Source organism: Cupressus sempervirens, chromosome 9, assembly GCF_028749045.1.
Source record: "Cupressus sempervirens isolate cs-2001-9-10 chromosome 9, ASM2874904v1, whole genome shotgun sequence".
In the NCBI taxonomy this organism is placed as follows: Eukaryota; Viridiplantae; Streptophyta; class Pinopsida; order Cupressales; family Cupressaceae; genus Cupressus; species Cupressus sempervirens.
The window spans coordinates 588,724,958-588,745,803 of NC_143126.1; the positions used below are offsets into that span (position 1 = coordinate 588,724,958).

The 20,846-nt window shown below is 32.2% G+C and overlaps 1 protein-coding gene across 2 annotated transcripts; it reads right to left on the minus strand.

The window, feature by feature from the left end:
• Positions 1–9,146: 9,146 nt before the first annotated feature.
• LOC149540058 (basic helix-loop-helix protein 80-like) lies at positions 9,147–11,552 on the minus strand. Of its 2 annotated transcripts, none has more exons than XM_089799447.1 (6): positions 10,916–11,552; positions 10,511–10,705; positions 10,302–10,325; positions 9,979–10,047; positions 9,720–9,791; positions 9,147–9,508 (listed from the first exon to the last, which is right to left on the minus strand). In XM_089799447.1, the coding sequence occupies exons 1-6, from the start codon at positions 11,405–11,407 to the stop codon at positions 9,494–9,496; spliced, it is 867 nt and encodes a 288-aa protein (XP_089655573.1). In that variant the 5' UTR covers positions 11,408–11,552; the 3' UTR covers positions 9,147–9,493. The 2 variants fall into 2 exon arrangements, with proteins under 2 accessions (XP_089655573.1, XP_089655572.1); XM_089799446.1 differs by having other exon boundaries at positions 10,302–10,367.
• Between the last annotated feature and the right edge of the window lie 9,294 nt (positions 11,553–20,846).

The window sequence follows — 20,846 nt, forward strand, 5'->3', positions numbered from 1 at the left end:
AAAATATGTTTGAGAAGGTTTTCACTAACACTCAGACTTCGGATAGCCATCTGACAATGTTATTTTCATTGAAATTGAATGAAACAAAAAGGGTTTTTTTATAACACTCTCGAGATTCCATCGATATAATTGTTGTCAAATTTTGAGTTCGATAAGTATTTATTAGTTAATTTTCAATGAAGATGATTGTAAAGTGTTGATTGACATACTGATTGAAAAATAGCTATAACTTTCAAACGGTATAACATTTTTTAAATCCAAAAGTTGCGTCACATTCTATGCTTCGCCTAGTATAAGAAAAATAAAATAAAAATTAAATTTGGTAAAGTTTTCTATTAGTTAAGGTGGCCAAACACGAGATTTTTTTTTCCAAAGAAGTTTTAGTAGAAAATTCATATTTAATTATTTATTTGTAATAAAAATACCCAAAAATATGTGTCACATCCAAGCATGAGTCTAATTTTTATATTTATAATTATATTAAAAAAATATTATCATTTGATTTTGATTAAGGTGGTTAGACATACACCTACTTTTTATTTTTGCCCTGAAATTTTTGTAGTACTGCATTAAAATCCAAACTTTTGACTAATCAATTATTTTTTTCTTCAGATAAGGCCTAGTAGTTTAGAAACTATATTCAATTTTCTACAAATTATTTTCTTACAACTTTTTGATATAAAGTCCAGAACCACTTTAAAATTATGTGTCAATTTGACATAACCCTGATTTGTTGGTTTTTCACTGCCACTTAAGGCCATAGTTTGGTTGACCATGATCTTGCACATACCGAATGGTTTAGCCCATTTAAGGATCCACTTATCTGAGACAATGATGTAGCAACCTAGGCCAACAATCCCTAGATTTCCCCTAGGCGCACCATCAAAATTTACCTTAGCCCAACCTATTGGTGGGGGAAGCCATTTGGAATTCTCTCGGGCTCATTTGTTAGTTTTGGTATAAACCTCAAGGGGGGTTGATTAGATTTTTCTAGTTCCTTTTCATAAGTGCATCCCATTCTAAGAATACTCCTTCTTCCTTGATGTAATTGCTTAAGTAATTATTCATAACTTCTGTGATACTAGATTCTACTTTGGTTAGGGAACAATTAAGCTACATACCCTCACTATTGATGGTTCTCTTATTTCTTTCCTTCCAAATCTCCCATAAGAGAATAGATGGTGAGACTTTCCTCAAGTTATATATTTTAGATTGTCCATCTTTTGGCAAGCCTATTAGGTGTTCCTAGAGATTGGGCTGGGGAGCTAAGGACCAATTAAGTTTCTCACAAAGCTAGTTCCAACATGATTCGACAAAGTTGCATTGATAAAGAAGATGATCTACCATCTCTAAAGTCTTTTTGTAGATGGGGCATCTTGAGGGTCCTTCAAAACCCATTTTGGTGAACCAATCTACTATGAGGATTTTGTTTTGGGATGTTGTCCACAAGAATATACCTACTTTGGGAAGGTATGCAAGATCCCAACAAAGAGAAAGAGGGATTTCTATTTGTTCCCATCTTTGTGAATTTTTTATTAGCTCATAACCTAGCTTAACCCTGTATGTTCCTTCCTTCAAGCCCCCCCATATTTACTTATTGCAACGATCTATATGTTTGACTAGTCTTTGATCAATATACTGATTAAACTATATTTTTTCTTGATTTGTAAGTTCAGTGTTTTCCACTATCTTCCACTTCCATATTTCTATTTGATTAATAATTTCTCTATATTTGTAGTCTTTAACAAACTTTCCCCATTGATTGATCAATTTAAGTTTAATGGTCTCAAGGAGAGTGTTAGAGCTGAGCTTGGGAAGTTCTTCCCAAGAATCTTCATAGAATAATGCTTCTTCCCCTCGACCAATATCCAATGTTAAGAAATCATTGATAAGAGGTCTACAATGTAACATGAAGTTTCAGGTGTTGATCAATCCTTGTGGTGGACTGATTTACCCATTTATCATCCTTATTTGTGTACATTCACCATACCAATTTGTCCCCAAAAGATTCATTCTACCAACTAAGATTTTTAATTCCTAAGACTCCTAGATTCTTAGGTTTACATATATTGTCCCATTTGATTAATTCTTGTTTTTTTCTTTTCTTTTGTCCCTTTCTAGAAGAAATCCCTAAATTTCTTGACTATTTTATTCTTAACACCATTCAAAAGTGGGAGACATGGAATTTGGTATGAAGGAATTGTTGATAATACAAATTTGATCTTGGTTACCCATCTATCCTTAGTGAGCCATTTACTTTTCCAATTATTAGTTTTCTTATCAAGTTTTTCTAAAATGGACCCTTAGGTTTTCTCATTCCTGGATCCTTTATCTATCTGTATTCCTATATATTTGCAAGGGAAGTTACCTTTCTTATATCCCATAATATGAAAAATGTTATTTTCTATATTTGTTTTGGTGTTTAAGAAGAAATTTTTAGATTTTTCCTTATTTACCTTTTGTCCTGACACTCTCATATATGTAGCTATGATTTCTTTATACTTTCTAGCTTCATCTAGGGTACTAACCCCTACTGTTATTGTGTCACCAGTGAATTGTTGGCATGTGACATTACTGACCTCTTCTGTAATAGATAACCCAAATCTCATTTTCTGTTTGGGCCTTTTTATGGCCCTTCCAAAGGATTCTACCATAATGATGAACAGAAAAGGTGAAATGGGGTCTCTTTGTCTAATTCCTCTGGATGAACTGAAGAATCCCTCTGGGGTTCCATTGATTAAAATAGAAAATTTTGGTGTTGATATACAGTTATAGATTATATTAATACATTACCGAGAGAAACCAAAGGCTTCTAATGTTTTGCATAGGAATCTTCAATCTACTTTATCATAGGCTTTTTGTATATCTAACTTCTTGAGCATGCAAGCTGATTTAAGGGTTTGAATCGAATGTATTAATTCTTGAATGATAATAATTCCATCCAAAATGGATCTATTAGGGATAAAACCAGTTTGCTCCTCATTGATTAATTTTGGGAGTACTAGCTTAATCCTATTTTTTAATGTTTTGGATAGAATTTTGTAGATGGTATTACATTAAGTGATAGGGCAGAAGTCTCCAAGTTCCAAATGTTCATATTTCTTGGGGATAATTGTAAGGGCATTTTTTTATGGCCCTTCCAAAGGATTCTACCATAATGATGAATATAAAAGGTGAAATGGGGTCCCCTTGTCTGATTCCTCTAGATGAATTGAAGAATCCCTCTAGGGTTCCATTGATTAAAATAGAAATTTTTGGTGTTGATATGTACTTATAGATTAGATTAATCCATTGCCGACAGAAACCAAAGGCTTCTAATGAATTACATAGGAATCTCTAGTCTACTTTATTGTAGGCTTTTTGTATGTCTAACTTCATGAGCATGCAAGCTAATTTACGGGTTTGAACTGAGCGTAAAAATTATTGAATGATAATAATTCCATCCAAAATGGATCTATTAGGGATAAAGCCAAATTTCTCTTCACTAATTAATTTTGGGAGTACTAGCTTAATCCTATTTTTTTTATGTTTTGGATATAATTTTGTAGATGGTATTACATTAAGTGATAGGGCAGAAGTCTCCAGGTTCCAAATGTTCATATTTCATGGGAATAGGTGTAATAAAAGTGTCATTAATCTTTGACAATAGCGAGCCTGAGTTTCTAGTTGCTTCTATGGTAGCACATAAGCCCTCTCCTAATATATGCCAACATTTCTAAGAAAAGAATGCTTGAAAGCCATTAGGATTGGGGGACTTATCAGGATTTATACTAAATAATGCATTTTAAATTTCTTCTTTTGTAAATGCTTTGTTTAACATCTTATTTTCCTATTCAGTAATCAGTCTTTGTATTGATTCTAACAATACCTTTTGAGTTGTGAGATTTGAATGTTTGTAGTTGTTTAAAATGTCAGTGTAGTAATTTACTAAGTTTTGCACTATTTGTTATGGTTCTTCAATTAGAGTTTCTATATTATTCTTGCATTTCAATATCCTGTTGACAATTCTATTACCTAATGTACTATTATGGAAGAATTTGGTATTACGATCTCCTTCTTGAAGCCATGTTTCTCAAGGTTTCTATCTCCAAAATATTTCTTCTTTATTAAGAATGTCTTCATGTTTATGTGCAAGTACTTTTTCTTTTTCAAATTCATCGTTATCTATTCCTTGTTGGATGACATCTTAATTTAGATTTTCTAATTCTTCTTCTATTTCTAATTTTTCTTCAAATGTTTTTTTTAAGTGTTTATTGTTCCATTTTACGATATATCGTTTAAAAATTTTAAGTTTGAAAAAAAAAACAAAACATTTTAGATCCTTCCACTTCTATTTTCAACCACCATTTGTTATTGTTTTCCATGAAACTTTTATCTTTGAATCACATTTTTTCACATTTGAATGGATTTCTATTTGGTTTAATGCGTTCAAAGATTTCAAGATTGACAAGGAAGTAATCAGAGCTGGCATAAGGCAGAATTGAAGATTGAAATGCAAATTTGAAGGTCTGAAAGTTTTCTTTAAATATAAATCTATCCAGTCTTTTAGCTATTTGACAAAAGTTTTTTCTCCTGTCAAACCAAGTGAATTGAACGTTCATAAAGGGGATGTCTATGAGATTATCTTGTCGAATCCATTCTTGGAAATCCACCAAAGTTTGTGTTATTGATTGTGAGCCTCTTCTCTTTTCTTTTAAGTCTAAAATGGCATTGAAATCTCCTCCTACCCATATATTCTCTTCTTGATTGTGGTTGATGAAGTTGTTGATTTTATTCCATAGCAATTTCTTCTCTATCGTTTGCATTAGCCCATAAACATTTATGATTATGAGTTGAATGTCTTCTTTATGGATTTTGACTCTTCCCTCAATTCAATTTTTGTTTATTGATATTTCTTCTACTTCTATCTTCCATAGATCCCACATCAAATCTATTCCCCCTAAGGCTCCCTCTGATTCTTGAAGTAGAGTCTTCCAGGAGACAAGTTTTTTTATTTAGTTTTTCACCTTCTTGTTTGTTTAGTTTGTATTTCCTATATCAATATTAGTTATGAATCAAATAAGGTGAGATTTCATTTAGTAAGCGCTTCTTGTTAGGGGTGTTTAGTCCCCTAACATTCCACATTGTTATCTTCATTATTCATAGGGAAGGGTCTTCCCCTTCCAACCTTTCAATGTGTCCCATATCTGATTTTTTGTTTTCCCAATTTCTACCCTTAACTCTGCTAGTGATTTTCTACCTCTCTTTCTTTTTTTTTTCTAGCTCCCCACTTCTTGGTTTAGAGATCCCATTTATAGTTGGGCTATCCCTAGTTTTCCTTTATTTGTTTCTAATTGTAAAAATGCATGCTCACCTGTTTCTTCCTTGTTTTCCAGCTCTTCCATTCTAATTTCTTCCAGTAATTCTTCCTAAATGACCCTCACCTCTTCTTCCATTGTTAATTCTTCTTCAATCATTTTCCTATTCCCATTTTCTATTTCAGAATTTTGCCCTTCTTTTAATTGATCCAATACTTTGAATTCTTCCCAGAATTCATCTGTGCATTTATCTGCATTTTTTGTATTCCCAAAGTTGTCTATCCACATCTCCTTCAACGAGGTTGCTACTTCCCTAGGTATCTTATTAAGTTTCTTTTGCTAAATGTTTGCTGAAGCACTTTCTAACTCAATAGTTATTGTGTCTGGTGGAAAAGAGAACTTAAAGCTTGATGCAACTAGTGTGGTTAGAAGATTATTCCTTGATGTTGAAAATATATTTCTTCCATTCTCTGGAGTCAACTAGAATTTTAATTTTTTCTTTTTGTGATTATTAGGTTTCTCTTTTATATATTTTTTGCTTGTCTACAATGTGTTTATCCTTTCAGATTCTTTGATCTTGTGTTCACTATTGATTTTATGATCTATGGATGTTTTTCCTTCCATATTATTTGGTTTCTTATTTATCATCAAAGTGGGGGCTCAGATGATTGGACTTTTGAATGTCTCATTCTTCTTGATGGGTACTGACTGATCTTTACTAGCTTCCATGACAATTTTGTTGCCTGTTTGTTTCTCCCTATTCCTAGTCGTTGTTCTTTCTTTGAGTGTGCACATAGTGTACTAATTATTTTGAGATAAATGTTTGTTATAGTTTACTCCTTCCTTTGTTTGATCACATTTTAAATTTTTTCCTTTTTCGAAATTTTCCCTATTAACTTCTTGATGAAGTGTGTGCGCATGTTCCTAGATTTCTATCTAGTCCACAATATCATTGTGAATTAGGATGAACCCATTTATAAGTTGATTGTATGTTCTTAGGTTCTCTCTTATGTCATCAATTGACATGTTGTGTTATGCACACTTATCACAAATTTAAATCTTTTTGACATCCTCCTTGTGCTTATGGCCTATAAGCTTTAAACTCTTCTCCAAATTTGGATCCATAACTTTGGCTCTATTTTCAACATTGTCTTTAATTCCTTTTCATTGGGTTCTATGCATTAGGAGTATTTGTGGAAAGCTCTAATTTCCTAATTTTTTCACTATCTTGAATTTCTCCTTCTTCTATGTCCTCACTATCTAAATCTCAAATGATCATACTTTGTATTCTAGATTCCTTTCTAATGCATTGGCCCAAATGATCACCTTCCTTTGTGATGGCTTTGAGAAAATTCTCAGCATTTGTTGCACTTTATTTGTTGATTAATTTTTTAAGATTTGTAGTTCTCTTTATGGATTTAAATTCAAGATTTGGTGGATATATTGATGATGAATTATTGACTAGCAATATGTCTATGATTGGTCCTTCATATTCTTCATATTGTAAGTTATAAATAGATTTGTTTGTTATAATTTTAACTTTTCCCTTTACTTCACTTTCTGAATTTAACTTAACTAGTATTTTTCTTCTGCTATGGGTCTTTTTGTCCACCTCTATTCCTATCAGATTTCCTAGACTCAATCCTATTCTACCTAGAGTTTGAGAATCTAATATTTCCATTGGAATGTTTTTAATGATTAACCATTTCAAAAATTTGAACTATTGAATTGACTCTTCAGTAATATTAGGTAACCATTTGAAAAAATTAACCATAAAGCCTTTAAAAAAGCATAATGTAGAAGACGACATTTCTCTTCTAGTTACTTTAGAGTTACAATGGATCTAAATTAATCTGTGAGAAAGAGGAAATATACTTACCTATTCCAGATTGAATGATTGAAACTAGTCCCCCAAACTTTCTCCTTTGTCTCTCAGGGCATCCCAAAATCGATACAACCCTTTCAATTGGCTTTCATGTCATTTTACTTCTAGGGTTTCATTACTAATGATAATCATGGATTTCAATTCTAGTTTGTTTGTGCTATAAGTCTAATTGCTTGAGTTAAGGTGGGTTGAGGGAAAAAATTATCTATGTGGGAGCAAATATGGATTAGGCAATGTATGTGGGAGTTTAAGCTGGTCTAAGATTACTTCATTATTGGGTTTCTAACAAAAACTATTATTTTGGTGGAAATTAGGCAGTGTTATCCTTGTAGCGAAATTCTAGTATGGCGAAGGTAGTTTAGGGTTACCTATGGGTGTGCTATTAGCAGTTGAAATAACTATTGGTTTTAAATGTTCCGAATAGGGCTTCCCATCAGATCTATTTCCTAGATAATTTGCTTGATCTTTGGATAAGAATGAGGAAAACCTAGTTTGTACTTGGTTTTTATTACCTTGATTAACTTGGGCTAGATTCTTTGGACCATATTTTCTTTTCCCTAGTGGTATTTGTGTCCTATTTCTACCATCTCCATTCCAATGCTTCCGTCAAAAATTTTCTCTGTCTAGGATCATCAAGTTTTGACTCCTGTCTAGCCTACACTTCTTGTTTTTCATCATTTTCCATCTAGTGTTCTATTCTCTAGTTGTATTGGTAGTGGATTCTCCTGAATCTTGCCTTGAAATTTCCTTACTCCTTTCCTCATGCAGTTTAAGAAATGCAGCAAATCTGTCGGGACTAGTTTCAATGGTTCTATTTCTGGCTACTGATCAACCATTTGGGTGTTTTGTAATACATCAAAATGATTTGCAGTGTGAATTAAAAATTGGGGTTTGCAAGATGGATGATTAATTTTCTACTTGTTCATAGTACCAAAAATTTTAAGCAGACCCATTTTTCTCTTCAGAAAATGTATAAGACCTCAAATTTATTAACTAATGAGTGTGAAGAAAAATCATTTTTTTAGTTTGTTAAATTAATGCCGATAAGCATTCTACAATGGTAGAATGGGTGGTGTCATGGTGTGAGCATGTTAATGTTAAGTTTTATATTTTTAGATTAAATTTGACAACCATCTACATGTCAAAATTTTAAAATTTATTATAAATATATTATAGTATTAAAACTAATTTAATACACACCAAATAAAATATTTGTTAAAAATATAATCTTTGGACATATAAATCATCAATTTAAAACAAGTAAAACAAAACAAATGGAAAAGAAAGGAAATATAAATAGTTTTGAGTGTAGTAAATTAAATTTTAAACATTTTGTAGTGGATATCTATTGGCATTTCTTTAGATATATTTATTTAATATATCTATACTAGTTTAAATATTTTACACATTACTTTAGAAAATTATTTAAGCACTCTTATAACATAGAAATACTTCATTCTAATTGAGTGTAAATGAATTTAGTTAATAACTAGTTAAACCAAACTGATTACAATAAATATCCACAAATACTAATAAAGAAAGTTAAGATAATCTAATCCAAAACTATTGTCTTGAATTGTTAAAAATTGTATAATTAAATAAATACTATAATAATAGAAGATGAGTGAAAACGTTAATAAATAAAATAAATTAAAATAGTCTAATGTGAAAATTTCATAATTTCTTGATAAGTAGGAAATAATTTCATAATTTCATAATTTCTTGTTATGAATCCTGAAAATATCACATCTTTAACAATTATTATAATTATGAAACCTAATAAAAATATTGTTTATAAAACTTAAAATAATCTAATAATTTTGTTTACAAACTATTATCCTAGACAATGAAAAATGTATAATGATTGATAAATTAAATCAAAATAATCTAAGTCTAAAATATTTATAAATTATCATTATGTACTGAAAATTTCATACATCAGCAAATATTACATACACATAATCTACTTATAAAATTTTTATACCTTTAACAGATAATTTCATACATCAACAGATATTACAGATACATGGATTAAAATAATCCAAGTTTTTTTCAATCTACCCATAAAAGTTTTATACCAACAAATACATAAATTTAGATAAAGAGAGTGAGTTAAGATAATCTAATTCAGAAATTTTACAGACTATTGTAATAGACTGTAATTATTATAGGAATCTAAAATGCTACAGCTCAAAATCTAAATTATCTAAGATGTATAGAGAATAATATACATAAAGAAATTGCTTAAGTACTTGTAGTTGAGTTGCGGTTTCCCACTGTTCTATATCTTTCCAAGCAATTCCATGCTAAGTCAGAGCTGGTATATCTGTTCAAGTTACTGTAACCATCAGAAATTGCATGCAAAACTTGGAAAGACAATTCATGAGAACTATAAAACAATAGTCATTAATTGTTTTTTGATTCTATTTATTTATTTATCACAATAATATTCTATAAAAAGTATTTCCTATTTATTATTTTTCTTCTTACTGTCAAAATAAACTTCAAATCAGACATAGTGAGATACTAATTCTTACAGATTCATACTGGCTACCATCACTTTCAGGGTTATATGATTCAGATGCCAATGCCAGCTTCTCAGAAAGATACTGCAAAATTTATGAGCGTAATCATGATTTATTATATTAATGACAATATAATTAGAATTTAATCTTAAAAATTAGAGTTCTACTTATAGATGATGAATCATTCGATATGTATCAAAATATAAGTCATGAAAAGAAGAGTAAAAAAATATGTACAGTGAATTCAGATGTTGATATGAATTCTCATTACCTCCACTTCTTTCTGCAGAGACTTCACATACTTTATAATCTCATCAAGCAGTTGTGCCTTGCTTACAACCTTAAAACAACGAGACCTTATTGATATCAGATTTCAAAAATTTATAATTCTACTTAATGTTCTATTTGTATTACACTATATATGAATTTTTAAATCAATGTTTCAGATCACATGAATGGGTCACGGTATGATCTTAAGCACTGATTTAAAACTCACATACAGTATAATCCCTAAAAAATAGGGACCACGACAAGCCTATTGAAAAATATATTGAAAAACTGTAAGTGCTAAGTAAAGAGGCAAAGGAATTGTACCTTGCTGCAGCCCGGAACAAGTTCCTGTAACATTTTCATACGTTGTCTGATTTTCTCCCTCCTGGCCTATAATGAAAATATAAATGTGTATACGTGTACTAGGTTTAAATATAAAAATTTCAGATAGCAATTTATAATCCATAGTTATAGTGTACATATGAACTATCTTCATAATAAATGTAAAAGATTGAGAATTGATCTTTATTTACCCTTTCTGCAAGGCTATGGCTATCTGTAGCCTGGCCCCTCCTTGCTCTCACACATATGAAACCCTTAAAAGACTCATCATTGGGTTCCTTCTTCACAATCTTTCGAGGCAATTGAGCTTCACTCTCTTTATTATCAGAGCCCACTTGAGGATATTTTGATCTCTTAAATTGCTGGCATTTATCCTCCTCCAACTCCTGAAACAGAAGTAGAGATATCATTAGAATGATCAAATATTGTAACCTGAAATGTTGTTTCAAAGGTTTCTAGACAATCATGAATAAGAACAAGTTAATTAAAACATATATGATTGATTCGGAAACATATATGCTCAACTCAAACAATGAAACATTTCTACGACTACTGCTAAAGAAAGGTTGCTTCTCAATAGAATTGGGTACAGATACCTTATCCACACAAGAGTTGCCATTCTGCTTAAGTTTTCTCCTGGTCCTCCGACTTGGAGTTGTTTCAGCGTTGTGGACTAATAACACTTCACCATCACAATTTTCTGGTTCAAAAGCTTTGGTGATTGATATCGAGGCTTTTTCAGCACATTGGTTCTTCTCTTGCACATTATGCTCCAAAACAGGAGGCAAACTATCACATTCAAATGCAAATGGATATTCATCATTCTGTGAGCCCCAAAGAGATTGGAAGTTCCTTGGCTGATGCCCTAATCCATTTGTATCCAATGGAGGGCAGACAGTGTTGTTTCCCAGAATGTGAAATGAATCAGGGCTATTATTGCCTGCTGTCCAAAGGGTGGAATTGGGCTCTGACCACAGGTTAGGAGAGAGTGTGCCACTAGTTATTGCAGCAAGCAATTCATCCATAAAATCCAATAATGGATAGTCTGAATTCATGCTTGTCTGATCATAAACAGAAAAGCCTGCCATATGAGATCTTTACAAAGACTAAAAACAGGAGCAGGCTGTAGTTCAAGACCCACAACTTGTCACAGGTTGGGTTACACTCTGCAGATATTTCTGCTTAAAAGGCAATGGAGAGTCCAGGATTTTCAATGCCGTCTAGTACATTACTAACGACTTGTTCCCATCACAATACTTTAACGCATTTCGAGGACCTGCAATTTGCAGCTTATATAATTGACACGTTTTAAAACCCTTTTCGACCTATTTGGGCTTCTGAAATTTGTACCTTTTTGGATAGCGTGACACATTATCATTCACCGTCAGTTTGATGGGTTAACTGAGTTTTTGTGATAAGCAACTGTCATTTTCTATCACTATTTCCTATTAAGAGGAAAAATCTTAACACACAGATGGAGTTAATTCCTCAGACAGAGTTAATTCCTAGTTTGGCAAAACAATTTCTCTAAACTACAGAACACCAATGTTAACAAACAATACTTGTTATGTAAATTAGACTAAATAACAAATATACAAGGACATCAGAAAATCTGGTCGTCTTTTAGCCTTGTGATAACCTGCCTGTCCTAACTTTAGAAAGTCCTATTCAATTGAACCAAACATGTTTTTGTACAATAGCTATGGGACCATTTGAATGTATGACTACATAGTATATTTTATAAGATCACAATGGTAAAATATACTATAACACTGTACATTCTGGTGCCCCATGTACGTAACCAGATTTTATATCCAGTGGGACAGTTTAAGGTCCTATCTATATACAATTGAAGGCGGTCAATTTTTATACGCCTGGGAGACTGTCCAATGTACTATCTAATTTAATCAACAAGGCATCCTTTGTTTGGGAAAAACAAATTTAATTAACATCAGTCAGTGTTTTAGTCACACTAGGCAGATTAGTCTCCTACCCAACTGAGGTCAGCTAATTTTTAGACTCCTATGCAGTTGTCCAATGTCATATCTAGATTTTGTAGCCTTATGTTCCTGGTTTAGAAAAGTCCTAAAGATCATTTAGACTAGTTTTATTATTGAAAAAAAAAATCTTGTATAGCCATATTAAGTCTTATCTAATTCTTTGAACAGCCATGATGCTGTTCTATAGTTGAACTCTCTTCAATTAAAACAAAGTCTCATCCAATTAATGTTCGCCAATTTTTTTATCCTCTGGCTGTTTGATGTCTTATCTTATTAAGAGCAGTCAGTTTTTATAACCATATGTAGCTTAGCGATCCCTTGCTCTCAAAAGTCCTACCTAATTAAGATGAGCCAGATTTTGTAGTCCAATGGGTGCCTGCCATTCTTTGTTTAGCAAATTGATGTGACTAGTCAAAAAAAAAAATTATTTCTAAAAAAATAGATGTGAATAATAAAAGATATTCTAGAGGTCTTCTTCAATATTAAATTGGAATACTCAATTCTTAATTCAGTTGATGTGTACATGAGTCTATTGAATGTTCTCTATGTTTTTTATTTTCTACTTGGTTTCCCAATTGAAATATCGAATAGGAATAAATATTTCCATTTTGCCCTTAAATGACCTTATGTCCATTCCAAAAAATAACTGTTATTGAAATAGTCATTCCTAAAAGATATTTCTAGAGGTCTTGTTCAATATTAAATTGGAATATTCAGTTCCTAATTCAGTGAATGTGTACATAAGTCTAGTGAATGTTTTCTATGTTTTCTATTTTCCAGTTGGTGTGCAAATTGAAATACGGAATACAAATACATATTTCTATTTTGCCCTAAACGACCTTATGTTCATTCCAAAAAATAGCTGTTATTGGAATAGTCATTCCTATTCTCAATATACATTCTTATTCCCTCCAACCAAACAGACCCTAAGAACTCATCTTAAACCTAAAAGTTAAACTCCAAAGTTCCAAAATAAACTAACCCCCAATTCCTCAGATACATATATTTTGGAAAAAAAAAACCCCAAAATCCTCAGCCTCAGCCTTGGGCCCTGGACATAAAATCAATATTTATACAAAAGTTTAGAAAGACGTACATTTTGGGTAAGCTGTCAAATTTGGGCAGCAGTCGTACAGTAGACCGTCACATTTTACCCTGCACCGAAGAGTGAGAGAGACAGTTCAGAGATATGCTGACCTCAAAAGTGAAGCTCCTCTGAACCCTTCTATGCATCTATCGTATTTCTGAAGAAATGGACAGTTCTGTTCAATACGGGCTGACCCACAACTCCAAGTGTTCGTACGGGACATGATCAAGAAACAGTGGATCTATACGACATGGGGGCCCTGCAGGCCAATTAATCTGGGACAATTTTCTGAGCTCCATCTATTGTTACCCATCACCGTAAACCCAACCATTTCCGGTGGGTCAGTACGGCCTAAATTTGACATTCGACCCTAGCTGCCAAATAGAATGGGGGTTATTCCTTTCAATTTGTTTTTATTAGTCCCTGCCATTTAAAACGCAGAGACTATTGTTTTCAGATGAATTATTAATTCTCCTTCTATATTTTTCGGATGATAGGCAAAAAAAAATATATATTCTATGGTGCATAGTAGTTATCAGTGTCTAATTTGCCAGTTTATTCCAATTTCCTCATTTTCCTATTGGTTTTCTTTTTTATCCCAGTGGTTTTATTCGTTTTGTTTTTCTTAAATAGTAAAAAAAGAAAAAGCTAAGCGAGTACATGTGGAAATGCAACCAGCTGTCATATTTATTGTGATCGTCATGTGCGAGGAGGAGGCAGCTGGCAAATGGGACGGTGAAATCTTTCATATGCTTATTCTCAATACTCTTTCAATGGCGCATTAAAACCATTTTTTAAGAGGTCGATGCAGTGTTAAAGGCAAGATGCAAGCGACTGGATTTTGTTTGTGTTTGAGTTTGTGGAGGACATCGTGCACCTTTCCAAGGCATTCACATGATGCATTATTGTTGAGGGTTTGGAGAATCAGCCGACGTTAACGCAGTGATTCGAGCTATGCAAATCTTTGAACGACATCTACCTACTGATTGAAGCCTTCAAAACTTTGAGGGATCAGAGTCCTTATCCTACGTCTTGCGTGGTTGGCCATTTTGAGGGTCGATTCGGTTTTGTTTTCCTTAAGGTGGATGTTTAAAGTTATGTGCATTTTCTTTTTTGTTAGTGTTTAAACAAAGGCATTCTACTTCTTCTGCGGTTATAGTTAGAAAATAGCTTTTTTAGGTTTTTTTATTTATGTCTGCAAACTTTGCAAAGGGGTCGAACGGATATTATTTCTAGGGTTTCTAATGTTGTAGCAACAGTTGAAGGGGTTGCCAGCTATCAGTGATTTATCTGTTAAAACTTTACATGTTCCTAGTTTTTCCTATGTTAAAACTATCTCAAATTTCATTGCCCAGTGTTTGAAAATGGGTTCAAACAATATCAGTCATAGCAGTATTTTATTTAGAAAGCAAATGTAAATACCTAACCTGGATTTCTTAAAATAGCAGTTTAAGAGCCTACAAGTCAAAATTGAAATTGAATTCGTTTTCAATTTCCCTGGAGTTGTTCAACTGAATTGACTTTTTTGGTTTGCTTTCGGCTTAGGAAGAATGATTTCAATGGTAATATTTTAATCCCTAATCAAGTCTTTTGGAATGTTTAGGAATCCTGATTGTGGTTTGAGAAATGGGGTTTCAAACCCTTTATAAGTTTGTTAAATTTGTGAAGCAACAAGTTGAGATCTTAGGCGAAACTGTGTTATCTTTCACAATGCTTCAGAATTCTATGAGTATTCCATCAACACCTGCAAACAATTGTTAGCGTGATATGAAATTTCAAGCCCATCAATACCTAAAATGTCCAATGAAAAACATGCACAATTTAGCCCATAGATTATCTTATTGCAGCTTTGTTGGTATTTTTTAATATCTTTTATTACCATGTTTCAAGAATTTTGTGTCTATAATGGATACAACAATAGTTAAATGATTGCTTACACCTCTATGAGGTATTGGCATGTCATTCTTCGTGTCTATATACATGGATTTCTAGATTTTGACCATGAATAATCAAGTTCATCAATACCTGATATACCAATGAAAAACATACACAATCGGACACAGCTTATCTTATTATAGCCATGGTAACATTTTTGAACTTTTTCATTAACATGTTTCAACTATTATAGTTGTACAATGCATATAGCAATAGTAAAATTATTACTTAATACTTTACACACCTTTATGAGGTAAGGGAATTACACTTTTTAGTCACAAGTTGCTTGCAATGCGCATAGATTTCTAGATCTTGACCATGGATGTAACATGAGTGAAATTATTGCTTAATATGCATGTGGGTAATATTTTTTTTAGATGATCGTGGGTGATAATTCCACTTGAGACAACTTTTGCCCAAATTGTCTATCATCTTTTCTATGTATTTTAATTTTTTAATTGAAGTTATCTTGCACCTTATTATCGTTGTTGACACATTCTTAATGCATTTGTTCATTTCATTGGAATTGAACCAACATTTTAGAATACTCTAATGCATTAGTTACTGTGTGGCATCCACCAGCTGTGTTCATTAGATAGACTACTTTCTCTTAATTTTATATGTTTTGCATGAATGTTAGTATGCACTGCTACTTTATTCAAAGGAGGTATTTTAAGCGGTCAATATCATCACTGTAGGAGGTAAAACATTTAAAGAAACACCTTTTGGCAAAAGGCATAAGACCAACCTTCATGTGTTTGTGGTAGTTGTTAAATACTTCTTCAAATATATTAGAATTAGATTTATATATTTTGGATAGCTGTTAGATAAATTGCTGATGATCTCTTTGTTTGGAATTAGTTGACAAGTTTTATAATTTATGGCCCAAATTGTAACATCAACAAGGTAGCATTCTTTAATTCTCTTTTAATATTGCATTTGTTGGGCTCATAAATTACAGTTCGCATCAGGTTGAAAGAGGTGAGGGACAAACAATAAACTAAACATAGATTACACATTACATAATGAAGCTAATGCAAGTAGGGTAAAATGAACCAACACCATTGTTGTGGAGAAAGGGAAAATCTGATAAGCCATTCAAAGGACAGGCGAAATAAAATATACTTCCTCCCACCAAAGCTTTAATGACACAGGTTTGTTATAAATACACCTCTCAAGGGTTTAAGAAAAAGGATCCTATCACTATTAATGATGTGAGACTATGAACTGGTCTAATTTCATGTCTGGTTATTAGTTGGGCCTTTTTGGCATGATTGACTTCTGAAACCTTATAACGATTTATTTATCAGAGCCTACAAACATGATTCTTTTGTAACCAGTAAGCTCAATATTTACATATACACATCAAAGTGTATTATTGTAGGTGAAGTGCTAGTTTTTCAATAAAACACATTTATGCTTTAAGACAGCAGCTGCTTATTATGAGAAAGGTAAAATATAGCAAGTCAGAAGGCACGGTTACTTTAATTTATTTTCTTTAGGAATTAGTTGAAACCCAGCTTGAATATTATTTGGATAGATGTGTTGCCAAGTTGTGTATTGTTCAGTCTCATACAGTTAACATGTATTCCAGTGAATTCCTCCTAAATCCTTGATTGATTAAAGCGTCAAAAACATATGCAGGTAGTATCCCATTGCAACGCACAAATCACTCCAATTCTATTGTTAGGTGTGCCATTACAGACTTGATACTGGGTCATTTTGGCGATAAGCTCTATTAGTGTGGGATAGAGTTTTGTAAATTGTAGGATAGGAGGGTTTCCCTTTGTAATGTGCAGAGTTGGGAGTCTGCAGTGCATAGAAAATGTGTGCAAATGGAATAATCCAATGAGAAATCTTACATCCTTTGAGTTTATTCAAACGTTCAGAATTTTTTTTCGCTTTTTAGTTTCAGTCGTCATGAGTTTCCATGGGTTTTAATGCATAAAAACAAGTAGATTTCCGCAATCCATGGGGTTTACAGATGGTTTGAACACTGCTTCGATTTTCAATTTTGATCCCATTGAGATCTGTTTTATGTAATGCATTTGTGGAAAATCATATACTCACATTATATTTTCATTTTACTTCCATATTCTTCTATTTAAAGCTGTAATTACTGGAACCATTCCCAAAATTTTAAGGATTTAATTGCTTGGCCAGTTATTCAAATGTCACAGAATCTATTCAACATGTGTCAAACTTGCTAAATCCTTTTGTGTCATATATATGAAGTTGATGTCTTCACTCCTGTTTTAGTTTCAATGTTCATAATTGGGTGTCCTCGAACCACTATTGTTGCTTACGAAATGTCATTTAGTCCTAATTTCTGGTTCTCCAAGTCTATTTTAGTATAATATATTATTCTCTCAAATTGATATTCTTGGATCCTCCTCAGATGAAACCTCCTCTTCTTTATATCTTCCCATGTGAGGTTGAAGTTGCATCTCTTCATCATGTCTGCCCCTTGGCAAGTGTCACAACCTTTAACAATTATTACCTTTTGAAAAAGTCGCAACCCTTCATCATTCTTTCTTTTTGTTCTTTTAGATTTTAATTTTATTAATTATTAATCCTTTTTAAAAAAAAGAAGTATTACAGTTTCATTGTTTGCAGGGAGTAAAGAAAACCATTTTTTTTGAATTGTGAAACCCAACCCACATTGCCCCATGTGTCCAAAGTGTCATAACAGAGGGGTTAGAGATAGCTGGTTTTCTAAATTATTGGCTATTTTAGGGGCATACTATATGAGTTGGATTTAGCTATTATCCATTTCAGTGTTTCTTATCATAATTGATTATAAAACCTGATTAGGTATGCCCCTAGAATTACCCTACCTAGGGGCATACTATACGAGTTGGATTTAGCTATTATCCATTTCAATGTTTCTTATTGTAATTGATTATAAAACCTAATCAGGTATGCTCCTAGAATTACCCTACTTAGTCCAAGCTAAGCTCGAATGATATAAGAAAAAACCACTCTTGTAGGATCTAGATGGCACATCCAATGTCTTTGTGGTCTATGATAATTCTTGTGCGGGCCTTTTTAGCCCCTTTGAGCCCTTCCTTTGACATAGTCATCATTGGTTGAAAATTTTCACCTTCTAATTAATGGCTCTTAATTTCACGCATTGTCTAGCTATTCAAAAAAAATTTGGTTTATTTTATTGCTTTGTAGAAACTTTTGAACCTAATAAGTGTAAGGTCCTGTTGGTCAGGTATATTTGTGTGGATATAATTAATTCAAATTGATCACCTCCTCTTGATGTAATTGTTTACGAACAAAACACAAACTTGTAATTACTAATTCATGCTATTGTCATGGCTTACAATTTTAATGGAAACTGATTAATTTACCATTTAATCATTAAAGTTTAGGAAATCATCCTCTTATAGCATGTCTGTTGGCTTGGCACTCAAATTATACTGATGTTTGTAATTTGTTTAACTTCCGTCATCGATGAAAATGGTTTCTAGTGAAAGGCAACTACGTTCCTTTGAATTTTTTCTTATTAATTATACTTGGATAAGAATCAAATGCATATAAATTAAAATGTGTACTAAAAATAAGACTGGTGAAAATACACCAAGACAATAAACTAGAAAAAACTTCCTTACTGCAGAAATAAGAATTATAGATGTTCGAGCATATGTTTGAATGTTTATTAGTTCAAAATCCTATATATATTATTCCTACAATTCTAAATCATATTACGAGCATCTATTAGTAGAAAATAGTTTGAGCAGCATGGGCATGGCAATTGGAGGCAGAACGTCTTCTTTCTAGTGGCCAACTCATCAACATTTCAAATGCGCAACATTGTTAAGGAATTAGATACACTTTTTTATGTCAAACATAGAAGTAGAGCAGCATAAAATGTCACCATCAAGTTCCTTTATATTGTTGTTATGTTTCTGAATTCAAGGTCATATCTTGTGATGATTAGGACTTGTCAAATGTTCTGAAAGTTTTATGTTTTCCTACTGTCATTCAATTATTAGGCTATTTCAATAATTTATTTCTCTTCACAGTTATTACTTGTGCCTACAATTTAGTCTATGCTCTGCATGTTCATTTTATATTTTGGATAATATTAAACAAGTGGTTTTCCCAAAAAAACAATAATCATTGCACTACATCAGTTTTTAGTTGGGGCAAAGTTAAACTAGCATAGAGTCATCTTTTGTATTTATTTCTTACTTCATATGACCGGGCATATATCTATAAGTAGGAGACTATAATACCTACTTGTTTACTTTTTATAATATTTTATCAATTGTGTGTTACTATCTCTGATACTCTTGTCTAATATAAAATTCTTAGGTTCTACTTCCACTTCATATCGATCACTCCTACCTTGCTTGCGATCTCAACTCGACATCTGGAAAGGTAAATTCATTGTGATTGCATTTTCTTATCCATGGATATGTATTAAGTCTTGATGTGCAATATGGTTACATATATTGATTTATGATGCAGACTAATGAATGTCTTTGATTTATACCTTTACAAATTAAATGGAGTAGATGCTCAATACAATTTATTTTGTTTCTAACTTCTACATATAAAACAAGAAATAGGAGGGAGTCTTAATCCAATCCCAATGTTTGATCTTTGTACTATAGACTAATCTTCCAGAAATAATTCCATACACTAATGATTATATATGGATCTAAGACTTCAATTTCCTTTCTATAATGGTTAGTGTCAATTGTAAAAGACTAGTGAATGTCTTTGATAGATACCTTTACAAATTAAATAGAGTAGATGCTTTATACAATTTAGCTTGTCTCTAAATTCTACATATAAAACAAGGAATAGGAGGGAGTTTTAATCCAATCCTAATGCATGCTTTCTGTAGTGAAGACTAATCTTCTAGAAATCATTGCATAGACTAATGATTATATATGGATCTAAGACTTAATTTTCCTTGCTAAAATGGTTAGTGTCAATTGTAAAAACAAAATTATGCGCTAAGGATCTAATTCATCTATTATTTATATAGTAGAACAGTATTAATTTTAATAGTCTATTCTAGTTACTAAATACTATATTTATTAACTAGACCTAGGATGGACTTGCCATTTACGCTGCAATAGCCACTGCCTTATCCTCAATTTGAATGTTTATTCTAAGGTAAATATGAAGATGATAGAATATCAAGATAGCTAAAGAAGTTTTTGATGTATTCCTCTTCATTCCTTACCATCGAGTGCACTCCTATAGGTTGAATCAAAATCCTTGAATTTGTATGCTTCTAACATCATATTTTGCCTCTGCAAGTTAAGCTTAAATGATGTGTCATGCACTATGTCTAATCTTACCATTCAATGAGACAAATTGTAACCAATAAATATACACTTAAGATAATATTCTATAGCTTGCTATATTTTTGTACCTTCTCATTTACTGGACTCAAAAAAAACTTGAACACACAATTACTACTCTCAATGTTAGACATAAAGTCTTCTCTTCCCCAGGTTGACGCTTGGTTATAATATT